The following is a 13,309-nucleotide window of genomic DNA, read 5'->3' as shown; positions in this document are numbered from 1 at the left end:
CTCTGACTCCCAGGTTCAAGCGATTCTCCTGCCTCAGCCTCCTGAGTAGCTGGGATTACAGGCACGTGCCACCACACCCAGCTAATTTTTTTGTATATTTAGTAGAGACGGGGTTCCACCATGTTGGCCAGGATAGTCTCGATCTCCTGACCCCGTGATCCACCCACCTTGGCCTCCCATAGTGCTGGGATTACAGGTGTGAGCCACTGCGCCCGGCCTAAGAATTCTTTCATTTAAAATGTACTGTTTGGGCTGGGTACAGTGGCTCATGCCTGTAATCCCAGCACTTTGGGAGGCCAAGGCGGGAGGATCACTTAAGGCCAGGAGTTTGAGACCAGCCAGGGCAACATAGCAATACCCTGTTTCTACCAAAAAAAAAAAAAAAAAAATTAGCCAGGCATGGTGGTGTATGCCTGTAGTCTCAGCTACTTGGGAGGCTGAAGCAGGAGGATCACTTGAGTCTAGGAGTTTGAGGATGTAGTGAGTTGGGATTGTGCCAGTGTACTCCAGCCTGGGCAAGAGTGAGACCCTGTTTCTAAATAAATAAATAAACAAATGTACTGTTCAGTGGTTTTTAACATATATTCAGAGTTGTCCACCAATCCCCATCGTGTAATTTTAGAACATCTTCATCACCCCAATAAGAAAACTTGTTCCCATTTGTAGTTATTCCCTCTCTCTCCTCCTCAACCTCCTACCCTAGGCAAGCACTACTTTCTGTTTCTATAGACTTGCCTACCTTGGACATTTCATATATGTGGAATCACATAATATGTGGTCTTTTGTGACTGGCTTCTTTCATTTAATATGGTTTCTAAAAACTTGTTTTTGTTTTTTGAGACAGGGTCTCCCTCTTTGCCCCAGGCTGGAGTGCAGTGGCGAGATCATAGCTCACCACAGCCTCAAACTCTGGGGCTTGCAATCCTTCCACCTCAGCTTCCTGAGTAGCTGGGGCTACAGGTGTGCACCACTATGCCCAACTAATTAATTTTTTTTTTTTTTTTGTAGAGACGGGGATCTCTGTATGTTGCCCAGGTTGGTCTCAAACTCTTGGCCTCAAGCAATCCTCCAGCCTCAGCCTCCCAAAGTGCTGGGATTACAGGTGTGAGCAACTGCACCAGGACTTAATTTAATATATGTATATATATTTTTCGAGACAGAGTCTCACTCTGTCGCCCAGGTTTGAGTGCAGTGGCAGGATCCCGGCTCACTGCAACCTTCACCTCCCAGGTTCAAGTAATTCTCCTGCCTCAGCCTCCCAAGTAGTTGGGACTACAGGCGCACACCACCACACCTGGCTAATTTTTGTATTTTAATAGAGACGGGGGGTGGGCTTGGTGGCTCACGCCAGTGATCCCAGCACTTTGGAAGGCCAAGGTGGGTGGATCACCTGAGGTCGGGAGTTCGAGACCAGCCTGGCCAACATGGTGAAACTCCGTCTCTACTAAAAATACAAAAATTAGCTGGGTGTGGTGGCGTGCACCTATAATCCCAGCTACTGAGGAGACTGAGGCAGGAGAATCGCTTGAACCCAGGAGGTGGAGGTTGCAGTGAGCCAAGATCAAGCCACTGCACTCCAGCCTGGGCGACAGAGCAAGACTCCATCTCAAAAAATAAAAAAACAAAAAATAGAGACAGATTTCACCATGTTGGCCAGGCTGGTCTTGAACTCCTGACCTCAAGTGATCTGCCCATCTCAGCCTCCCAAAGTGCTGGGATTACAGGCGTGAGCCACTGTCCCTGGCCTTAATATGTTTTTGAGATTCATTCATGTTGTGGCACGCAGCAGTACTTCACTGCTTTTTGTGATTGAATAATATATTGTATTGTATAGAAATAGCACATTCTGCTTATCCATCATCAGCTGATGAACATTAGGGTTGTTGCAATATTTTGGGTATTGTGAGTAGTGCTGCTATGGACATTTGTGTACAAATGTTTGCGTAGACATGTTTTCAGTTCCGTTGGGTAGATTCCTAGGAGCAGAATCGCTGGGTCATAGGGTAACTCTATGTTTAACTTTCTTTTTCTTTTTTTTTTTTTTGAGAAGGAGTATCGCACTGTCACTCAGGCTGGAGTGTAATGGCACAATCTTGGCTCACCGCAACCTCTGCCTCCCAGGTTCAAGCGACTCTCCTGCTTCAGCCTCCCGAGTGGCCGAGATTACAGGCATGTGCCACCATGCCCAGCTAATTTTTATTTTTATTTATTTATTTAGTTTGAGATAGAGTTTCACTCTTTTTGCCCAGGCTGGAGTGCAATGGCATGCTCTCAGCTCACTGCAACCTCCGCCTCCCGGGTTCAAGTGATTCTCCTGCCTCAGCCTCCCGAGTGGCTAGGACTACAGGCTCATGCCACCACACCCAGCTGATGTTTGTATTTTTAGTAGGGACAGGGTTTCATCATGTTGGCCAGGCTGGTCTCAAACTCCTGACCTCGTGATCCACCCGCCTCAGCCTCCCAAAGTGCTAGGGTTACGGGTGTGAACCACCACGCATGGCTGTTGAGCATTTTTTCATGTGCTTATTGGCCACGTGTATATTTTCTCTGGAGAAACGTCTGTTCAAATTCTTTGCCCAGACCAGGAAAGGTGGCTCAGCCTGTAATCCCAACACTTTGGGAGGCTGAGGTGGGTGGATCGCTTGACCCCAGGAGTTCGAGAGCAGCCTAGGCAACATGCCAAAACCCCGTCTCTACTAACAATACAAAAAATTAGCTGGGTGTGGTGTGTGCCTGTAGTCCCAGCTACTTGGGAGGCTGAAGAAGAAGGATCACCTGAGCCTGAAGAGACTGAGGCTGCAGTGAGCCATGATCGTGCCACTGCACTCCAGCCTGAGCAACACAGTGAGATTCCCCCATCTCAAAAAAAAAAAAAAAAAAAAAAAAGTAAAATAAATTTCTCTTTGCTTCTGGCTCCTTTAGGTCCTGGCTGTCATTTTCCTGGGCCTCTCTTGCTTCCTGAAGACTTTTCTCTTCCCTTTTCTACATCCCAGTCTAACCCCAGCTCCTCTTTCCTTTCTCATGTGGGGCAGTGACTCCTTTGACTTGTCTTCACTAGACCCCTTCCTCCATTTTCAACAAGTTGGCCCAGGAAGTTTCCCTGAGCCCCTTCCCCAGAGTGAGGAAGCACGGCTGTCATTTTTCTTTTCTATCTTTTTAATTTAAAAATTGTTTTTATTTTTTGAGGGAAGAGTCTTGCTATGTGGGTCAGGCTGGAGTGCAGTGGCACAATCCTAGCTAACTGCAGCCTTGAAGTCCTGGGCTCAAGCAATCCTCCTGCCTCGGCCTTTCAAGTTGTTGGGACTACAGGCACACACTACCAGGCCTGGCTACTTTTTAATTTTTTGTAGAAACAAGGCCTCACTATGTTACCCAAGCTGGTCTCAAACTCCTGGCCTCAAGCAATCTTCTTTCCTCAGCCTCCTAAAGTGCTGGGATTATAGGCATGAGCCACCACACCCAGCCTGTTGTTTTCTTTTCAAAATCATAATTATTTTCTTCCTTATTTATATTTTAGTGTGATGATTGTTCCAGGGCTGCAGTCTCCTCATGTGGAAAATAAGGGAACCAGACTACTCCATCTCTAAGGCTCCTTCCAGTTCTAACATACTGTGGAAACTTACAAGTCCATCTGAATGACTAAATGCAGGATTTACATTTGGTAGAGCCTGATTAGAGAGGAAAAGAAAAGATGGGGAAAGTTTCCTTTTTTCTTGCTTCACAGGTTTGCCCACAGCCCAGCTGCATCTGTGAACATGAATGCTCCTTCTACAGAAACAGAGTGGAATCCCCGAAATACCTTTGAGACCCTTTCATGTCAGGTGGGTGGGCCACAGCCCCATCATGGAATAAAAGTCAGCCTTAAGGATTTAGATTTCAATAACTTTCAGTGAACCCCACCTTGAGTCAGGCACTTTGCTAGGTGCTTTTAAACACACTATCCCATTTAATCACAATGGGAGGAAGGTTTTATTGCCTCGATTTTTTTTTTTTTTGAGACAGAGTCTCACTCTGTCGTCCAGGCTGGAGTGCAGTGTTTGATCTCGGGTCACTGCAACCTCCACCTCCCAGGTTCAAGTGATTCTCCTTGAATCTCAGCCTCCTGAGTGGCTGGGATTACAGGCACCACTACCACGCCTGGCTAATTTTTGTATTTTTAGTAGTGACAGGGTTTCACCATGTGGGCCAGGCTGGTCTCAAACTCCTGACCTCAAGTGATCCGCCTGCCTTGGCCTCCCAGAGTGCTGGGATTACAGGCGTGAGCCACTGTGTCCAGCCAATTGCCTCAATTTTAAGGATGAGGAAAATGGTGCTCACCGAGAGGCCAGGTAGCTAGCTACTTCAAAGTCACACAGCCACTGAGGAGCAGAGCTACGAGGCCTCGACTGTCCCTTGGGAAGATGAGTTAAGATACTAAAAAAGAAGAAAAAAAAAAAAAAACACCCACTAAAGCAACAAACTCCATGCCTACAGGAGCTGGGCAAGTAAAAATAAGGAGACGGGTAGGCATGAGAAAACAGGAGCAGTGGGAAGGACTTGTCTATTCTCTGACCTTGGCAGCTGCTGACCAGCAGCAGGTAATGCCATGCAGCAGTGTGGGTGTTAACGTGGCTGATTTCCTAGTGTCTCAACTGATGGGGGAGAGCCAGAGTTTGCATGAATTATCCCAATTTTTAAAGAAGGAGCCAACAGTGAGCCAAACACGATACCACCACAGAACAAATCTGGTCTATGGGACTACTATTGAGGATGAATTCCTTTGGCTTAACACCCATCCTCCTGTTCATTCATCTTCTCAAAAGCAAACATGCTGTAAGTGAGGAGGGAGGTCACCTTCAGCCATACGGCGCCATTCTACCGGCGAGAAGTGGTGGGGAATGTGGGACAGGGAAGACTTTGTAGCTGGGGAAGAAATTAAGTCATTGTCACCAAGGATTTGGCCCTGCCTTCACCGGTTTCCCTGGACGGCAGAGAGGGCCCTACCATAGAATGTTACCGACAACTGGGAGCAAATGGGTGCCCCGGCCCTGTTCGTTCAGCTGGGTGAAAACGAGGGTCTTGGGGGCACAGGTTTAGGTGGGATGGGTGGGGGATAGTAGCTTTCTTTTTCAATTGTTGAACACAGAAGAGAAACCCAAAGCAAGGCGCCAATCATTAAAACACACAAACACAGACACACACGCGCAAGTCACCTTGCTCGCTGGGTACTTTAGTTACCTCAAACGGAAATGGGGTTTTCAGCCCCTCTTTTCCTGCCTACCTCATGGGACTGTTGCCAAAGAGGAAGGAACCGGAAGGAAAGGTCTTGGGACAGGACAGGGGCGAAGCAGCCGTGCATTCGTTATGATGTGAGGGGTGCCGGGGGCTGGAGACTGAGGTCGGGGAGAGCACGGGCCCTGGGTCCTTAGTGCCAGCGGGCGGCCGGAACCAGAGTGCGGGGGTCTACGGATTCGGGGACGCAGACGCACCAGGCCCACACATCCCGCTCAGAAGACTGCGGAAAGTCGCCCGCACAGGACAGGGACACGCCCCGGACACGCCCTGCCCCGCACTTCTGGGGCGCGACCCGGAAGCGGAAGGGAACCCGTTTCTTTTCCTTCCCCAGTGCGTCTTTCCTGCGTCGTTCCGGCGCGGCGGGAGCGGAGATCTGCGACCGTTTGCAGCTTGCGGTAGGGAGGCGTGGAGGTCTGAAGCCTCCGAGCAGCCGCGGCCATGGCGGATGTAACCGCGCGTAGTCTGCAATACGAGTACAAGGCGGTGCGTTTGGGCTCGGGGGAGGATTCTAGGCTCAGGAGTCCAATGGGGAGGGGGAGGCTGAAAAAGGGAGTTTCAGTCTGAAGGCCTACAGGAGAGCCACGAAAATGGAGGGGAGATGGAATCGGGGTGAAGGTGGGGGCTATACGATGACGTGAATAACCTACTGGGGTCTGGGGAGTGCTAAGATCTCTCTAGGAAGAGTTTCTCGAGTCCCTTCAACGCTAAGCCCGCCCCCTTCCACACGTCACTCCCAACCGACTCACCACTTTTCGCAGGTGTGGGTTATGATGAGCACTGTTAGGAACAAGAATTGTTTAGCTGATTCGACAGCCCATAAGACTTATTCAGCTGTATGCTTCTGCACAGCGTTATACTACGCAATTCTTAAGGAAAATATATTTTTATTACGATTAGTGATTATAAGCAACTAGTTACTACGATTTTTCCATCAGCTGGGGTAACTATGATAGTAGGAATTGGCCCTGCTCATGTCAAAGCTTCAATAATGTTTTGATCTTTCCAGAACTCGAATCTTGTGCTCCAAGCTGACCGTTCTCTCATTGACCGGACCCGCCGGGATGAACCCACAGGAGAGGTGCTGTCCCTTGTTGGGAAGCTGGAGGGCACCCGTATGGGAGACAAGGCTCAACGGACCAAACCGCAGATGCAGGAGGAAAGAAGAGCCAAGTGAGTGCCAAGGGGATACTATTTTTTCCTTCAGATCCAAAGTCTCTTCCCTTTAACATTCAAGCAGCATTTTTGCTGGAATGCTTGGTGTAAGATCAGTGGCATTAAAACAATTTAGTGAAGGTAAAAACAGACCAGGAGAGTTTAAAGATTTTTTGGCCTTAACAAGTGCATCTCAAGTGGAAAATAACTTGTTGGTACCTTTTTCTTACATGTGTGTTTCTGGTCCATAGACAGATCTTAATTTTCTTCAGGGTATTTTCAAGACCCTTGCTATTCCTATGTCCTAGTAATTCTTTTTCCTTTTTTTTCCATTACTAACTTCCTACCCCTACTTTTTCCCTTTACTCTTGTCCACTTCCTACCTATTTTGTTGTTACAACCTAATTTAAGCATCTGTAGTATGAAAGACAGGTTTCTTTCTTAGTTTGCATTTTTTTCCTTTCTTTTTTTTTTTTAAGATTTCTTGGGGATATATTTCAAAACTTAAATTTACCTCACCATTATCTTTTGATCTTGAATATCTTGGTGTCTTGCTCCCTTTCCTATGATGAAGTTTCCAAAATTCCTAGGCTTAGTTTGATTAAAGTAGTTATGTTTGAAATGAGTTAATACATTATCTCCACTTTGTGCTATATCTTCTTTTCCAGTTTTGTTATAGTTTGTTGATAGTCAACGGCAGTAGATTCTGTTGGAGCTTGTTTCTCTAGCTAGAAAAGGAAAATGCATTTGAGAGGTGAAAAACTAGTCAAAATCCTATTATATAATAGTCTCATACAACGTATAAGGGTTGTATTTTTTTTTTTTTTTTTTGAGACGGAATCTCACTCTGTCACCCAGGCTGGAGTGCAGTGGCGTGATCTCTGCTCACGGCAACCTCCACCTCCCGGGTTCAAGCAATTCTCCTGCCTCAGCCTCCTGAGTAGCTGGGATTACAGGCACTCGCCACTGTGCCCGGCTAATTTTTGTGTTTTTAGTAGATACAGGGTTTCTCCATGTTGGCCAGGTTGGTCTTGAACTCCTGGCTTCAGGTGATCTGCCTGCCTTGGCCTCCCAAAATGTTGGGATTACAGGCGTGAACCACTGCACCTGGCCGAAGGGTTGTACTTTTTAAATGAGAAACATATTTCATTGTAACGTTTAGTGCATCTAGTGAGAAGATGATAGGGAATTTTTCTTTCTGTCACTGTGTCCCATGAAGAAATACTCCTACATGTGATTAAGACCAAATGGAATCATTTGCTGAGGCTCAGGTACCTGTTTTCAGATATTAACTTCTTGCCATGAAGCTGAGGAGAGGAGGGTGGGCTTGATCCAGTCTTCCCTCAGGGACGAAAGGTTCTGCCATTCAGTATCACATTGCATGTCCATAAGGCGAAGAAAGCGTGATGAGGACCGGCATGACATCAACAAGATGAAGGGTTATACTCTGCTGTCGGAGGGCATTGATGAGATGGTGGGCATCATCTACAAGCCCAAAACTAAAGAGACCCGGGAGACCTATGAGGTGCTACTCAGCTTCATCCAGGCTGCTCTTGGGGACCAGGTGAGTGTGATATTGTGAAATATATATTAGGTCTTTATTTCATTTTCTGGCATACAGCTTCTAAGATCCTGGGAATCTTCGAAGTGATAAGTATCTTTTTGTATGCTGATGAGTTGACTGATGGCTGGCAGCACCTAGGTAGTTCAGAATGGAGGCTGGTCATTTAATCAATCATGCCTACATAATGAAGCCTCCATAAGAACCCCAAAAGGACTAGGTTTAGAGAGTTTGCGGATAGCTGCACACATGGAGGTTTCTGGAGGGTGGTGCGCCTGAGAGGGCCTGGTAGCGCCACACCCCTTCCCACATGCCTGCCCTGTGTACCTCTTCCATCTGTTGCATCTTTTGTAATATGCCTTATAGTAAAAATAAGTGTTTCCCTGATTTGCTCTAGCAAATTAGTTGAACCCCAAAAGGGGATTGTGGAAACCTGGATTTATAGCTGTATAGTGAGAAGCACAGGTCAAACAACCTGTGCTTGTGACTGGCATCATGAAGTGAGAGGCAGGCTTGTGGGGCTGAGTCTCAGCCTGTGGGATCTGACGCTATCTCCATGTAGTTAGTGTTGGAACGGAATTGAATTTGAGGACCCCCAGCTTGTGTCCACTGCACAATTTTTGGATTGGTTGCTGGTGGGGAGGAATTGTCACAGAAGCCTTCTGTGTTAATTGTTGTGAGAGTATAGAAAAAAACGAGTTTGCTTTATTTCTATACCTCAGAGTGAGGTGGCCAGAGGATGAGACCATGTGTCAGAAAGGGAGAGGGTCACAGCTGGGAGACTGAACCTTTTCTCTGGATCCTCTTGTGGGCTGTACTGGTTGGCAGAAGTGGCTTATATTTACTGAACACTTGATTTGTGTGAACAGCATGTGTCTTCCCCCCACCCCACATAACTCCATGAATAGGTGCTGTTAATATTCATTTTCCATTTTATAGAAGAGAGATGTGAGGCAAGAATAGTTAAGTAATTTTCCCAAATCACAGAAGTAGTATTTGGCAGAGCCAAGATATGATCCAGATAGTTTATCTCTGGAATCTATGTTCCTAACCATTACACATATGTTATTAGATTGGGGACCATTATGAGTCTGAGGAGCTCTGTTGAGGTGGGTGCTAGAGGAAGTGAGGACAAAGAATTACAAAAGTGTGGCAAGCTAGAGGAGGTCTGCCAAGTGACTACCACCTGGAGACGTGGCAAGCTGTTGTGGAAGCGGAAGCTGTGTCCTGCTGCTTGAGGCCACCTAGCTAATCTTTTTAAAAACAGACAAGTCTTCCTTTAGTTGTGGCATTTTAAATCAGCATTAATGAGAAAGGTCAGAGCCTAGTATGCGGCAGGTTTTGAAGAGGCGTGGCTCTTCACATCCTGCCACCACATACACCTGGTTGGTGATGTTTTGCCTGTCATCGTTCTCAATATTGGTTGGTTGTTTCTTGCCACCAGCCACGTGATATCCTTTGTGGGGCAGCTGATGAAGTTCTAGCTGTTCTAAAGAATGAAAAGCTGCGGGACAAGGAAAGGCGAAAGGAGATTGACCTGCTGCTGGGTCAAACAGATGATACCAGATACCATGTGCTAGTGAACCTGGGCAAAAAGATCACAGACTATGGTGGAGATAAGGAAATCCAAAATATGGGTAAGTGAGCTCTTTATGTCCTGATCATGTTCACTGGTTGTTGTTGACCCCTAAACATGCATCTTTTAGCATCATTCATTTAAAAACCTTAATGTCAGTGAGTTCCCATAATCTGTTCTGTGTTTTTTGAAGAGTTACAATTGATGGACACCAGAATCCCTAGATTCCAGCAGCTGTTCCTTACTCTGAGACCCTTTTATTGTGTGGAATATGAGAAAATGTGGGCAGAGCCTTGGGGACTCAAGTGGTTGAGCAAGCAGAGCTGGGCTGACTCCAAGCCTAGCAGGTGGAGAAGGTCTTGGCAGTGGCTGCATAGGTGGCTCTCTCATGTTGATCATCTAAGTGTCCGTATGTGTCCTTAGCACTTAGATCTTTCCTGAGGAGAGGTAGTTGGGGAGGACATCGGCTCCAGAGTGCGTTGTTTTACTAGCCATTCACTGCCCTCTTTTTCTAATCCTTCATTGTTTCAGATGACAACATTGATGAGACATATGGTGTGAATGTGCAGTTTGAGTCTGATGAGGAGGTGAGTGATAAAGCAAACAGACCCAGTCCGTTCTTGTTTTTGAAGTTGATTAAGGTAAAGGGACCCCTTCTAGTGTAAAGAAGCTCCCTAGTTTAAACCAGATAAATTTTATGGTGTTGTGTGGGTTTCAGACTTGGGCATTATATGTTCTTTTGCTTAAAAAAAAATGCAGTTATCTCTTAACTTTGCTATCGCAAATTTAACAAATATAAAGCAATATAATTTTTTTTTTTGAGACGGAGTCTTCTCTGTCACCCACGCTGGAGCACAGTGGTGTGATCTCGGCTCACTGCAAGCTCTGCCTCCCAGGTTCACGCCATTCTCCTGCCTCAGCCTCCCAAGCAGCTGGGACTACAGGCGCCCGCCACCATGCCCAGCTAATTTTTTATATTTTTAGTAGAGACGGGGTTTCACCGTGTTAGCCAGGATGGTCTTGATCTCCTGACCTCAGGTGATCCGCCCCCCCTCGGCGTCCCAAAGTGCTGGGATTACAGGAGTGAGCCACCGTGCCCGGCCGCAATATAATTATTTAAAATATACCAAGTGGATCAGCAAAAAGAAAGAAAAAAGATAAAGTACAGTGAATACTTTCATTGAGAATGTATCTGCTATGTTTTACTGCATTTTAACCTTATTACAATATTTTCCCATTTTTCATTACTGTGTCCGACCAAAAGATTGCACATTTGCCCTAGAGCACAGACATAGTTCGTACATGGTTAAGTCACTGGGGTTAATGTTAACTGTCTAATAGAATTCCTTGAATATAACTAAATAGGAATAAGTGGGGTACTTTGAAAAAATTACAGAGTGTCTTAGACTTCTCAGTGAGTAGATGTGGCTCCTGAAAGCAAAAATGGAGCCCCGGTATATATATACCAAGGCTGGAAGAAGGGGCCGCACGGGGAGAGTCAGAGGACTAGGAGCCAAGACTTCTGAATTTGAGTCCTGTATCTTGGCAGGTCATCTTGCCTCAGTTTCTTCTTCTATAAAATGAGGCCATTTCAATAGGTGATTGCTAAGCCTCTTCCTATAGTTAATAGGATTTGATGATTTTAAGTAGCCACAAACTGCTTTGCTTTTAGCAGTTCATTCATTTAACAGTGCTCATTATTGAAGTACCTGCTTTGACTGACACTATGCCAAGTACGCCTAATGTGCAGTATATGAGTAAATAGAGTGGTGAGCAGGCTAAGTGTGGTCTCTTCATTCCTGAGTCGCCACCTGCTTTCCCAGGCATGCCTCTGTATAGCTCTTCTCTCCTTAGCTGATCACTGTTTTTGAGTGTTGATTGTGTGTGTATTAGAGAGAGGCTATGATCCAGTTGATTGCCATTGTAGCAGCCTAAGGTGAGAAATAGAAAGTAGATGCATCTAATAAGTCATGCTAAGCAGTCATTCTATGTCCACTGGAATAAGGCTTCCAGTAGGCTCTCGGTTTCACCCCAAAGCCATTTCTCTACCCATTGAGCTAATTTAGGGTGACTTGAGGGAGAGGTTCTGTGCTGATGTAGGATCAGCTCCAGATCATGGTTGAGTTGGGGCCATTTCCACAGGAAGGTGATGAAGATGTGTACGGGGAGGTTCGAGAAGAGGCATCTGATGATGACATGGAAGGGGACGAGGCTGTTGTGCGCTGCACCCTCTCGGCTAATGTAAGTTCAGTTTGCTCTTTCTCATTGCTACAAGGTTACTTTTGGGTGTTAGTGCTTCTTCCCCATGCCTAGGTCCTGTTACATTTATTGAGCCACCTTTTGCTGGAGTGAACTATAATAAACACTTAGTGTCTAGAGTTCCTTAAGATTTCGGTTGGTTTTCTTCCTTCCCAAAGATGTATGTTGATGAAATCTTAGTCTGGTGTGCTTCTGAACTCAATATTCCAGAGTTTTTCCCTCTGGAAAGTCCTCACAAGAAGGTGGGCTGTGGCGTGAAGTAGAACTTGGTTGCAGAGTGGTGGCAAAGTGATCGAGGCTGGCAGAGACCTGGTGAGCTAAATGCCTGGTTACTTTTATAGCTCGTAGCCTCAGGTGAACTGATGAGTTCCAAGAAGAAGGATTTGCACCCTCGGGATATTGATGCATTTTGGCTACAGCGGCAGCTCAGTCGTTTCTATGATGATGCCATTGTGTCGCAGAAGAAGGCAGATGAAGTATTGGAGATTTTGAAGGTATGGCCAAGATGACAATAGTTGTGTATTTAGTGTATCTTAGCACATGGGGACAGCATATGAAGTGGCAGATGGCTTTGTCCTTAATGGTGGTGTTGCCTTCTCTCTGCAGACGGCCAGTGACGATCGGGAATGTGAGAATCAGCTGGTTCTGCTGCTTGGTTTCAACACTTTTGATTTCATTAAAGTGCTGCGGCAGCACAGGATGATGAGTGAGTATATGGTGGGGTCTTCTGCAGAGTGAGTACACGTGTGTGCATGTGTGACAGAGATTCTGTTGTTTTCACAGCCTAAGTGCTTGTTTCTTTTAGTTTTCTTCTTTCTACCCTGAGGATGGCTTTTTGCCTTATTTCCTCCTCCTCACTTTTCCTTTGTTCCTTTTGTTGTGGGTAGTTTTATACTGTACCTTGCTGGCCAGTGCACAAAGTGAAGCTGAAAAGGAAAGGATTATGGGAAAGATGGAAGCTGACCCAGAGCTATCCAAGTTCCTCTACCAGCTTCATGAAACCGAGAAGGAGGATCTGATCCGAGTAAGGACTGGGTTGGTTTATCTGTCTTCTGAGCTAATGGTGGCTAGAAGATTGCAGCATGCAGCTAAATTCATGTTAAAAGTGGAAGTTGAAAAAGTAATTTCTCTAAATTCTTTGGGGTTTATCAGTGCATACAGGTTAGAATCAACACATCCACATTGGTTTGGTCATGAGACCAGTGACCTGCTGCTGTCTTTCACCAGCACTGTGGGGACCTTTATTGTTTATTTACACAGTAAATACATGGCGTTTACTAAAATAGAGTAACAGAACACATGTACTTGCTTAATGGAACCCAAACTTCTACCCCTCAGGGGTAGCCCTTGGTACTTAATTATAGAACGTCTATTTGTGGCATCCCTGTACTGCGCATTGCCCCTTTAAAAGTGTTTGTTTTCTTTGATCATTCTGGTGGTCCCCATGTAAAGCATTGTCCTTCTGTTTGACGACTTACTGGTCAGCA

General features: G+C 46.0%; 1 protein-coding gene across 1 annotated transcript in view; it reads left to right on the top strand.

Annotated features, from left to right (window-relative positions):
• The first annotated feature begins 5,618 nt into the window (after nt 1-5,618).
• SNRNP200 (small nuclear ribonucleoprotein U5 subunit 200) overlaps nt 5,619-13,309 on the top strand; it is a 30,444-nt gene continuing 22,753 nt past the window's right edge. Inside the window, 9 exon segments of the mRNA NM_001131084.2 lie at nt 5,619-5,757; nt 6,281-6,444; nt 7,819-7,990; nt 9,432-9,624; nt 10,095-10,150; nt 11,706-11,804; nt 12,164-12,316; nt 12,429-12,528; nt 12,710-12,846. Of these exon segments, the coding sequence (NP_001124556.2) occupies nt 5,713-5,757; nt 6,281-6,444; nt 7,819-7,990; nt 9,432-9,624; nt 10,095-10,150; nt 11,706-11,804; nt 12,164-12,316; nt 12,429-12,528; nt 12,710-12,846 (1,119 nt within the window). The 5' untranslated portion in view covers nt 5,619-5,712.

The sequence above is a fragment of the Pongo abelii genome, chromosome 12 (assembly GCF_028885655.2).
Source record: "Pongo abelii isolate AG06213 chromosome 12, NHGRI_mPonAbe1-v2.0_pri, whole genome shotgun sequence".
Lineage (NCBI taxonomy): Eukaryota > Metazoa > Chordata > Mammalia > Primates > Hominidae > Pongo > Pongo abelii.
This window is presented reverse-complemented; position numbering and strand designations above follow the sequence as displayed.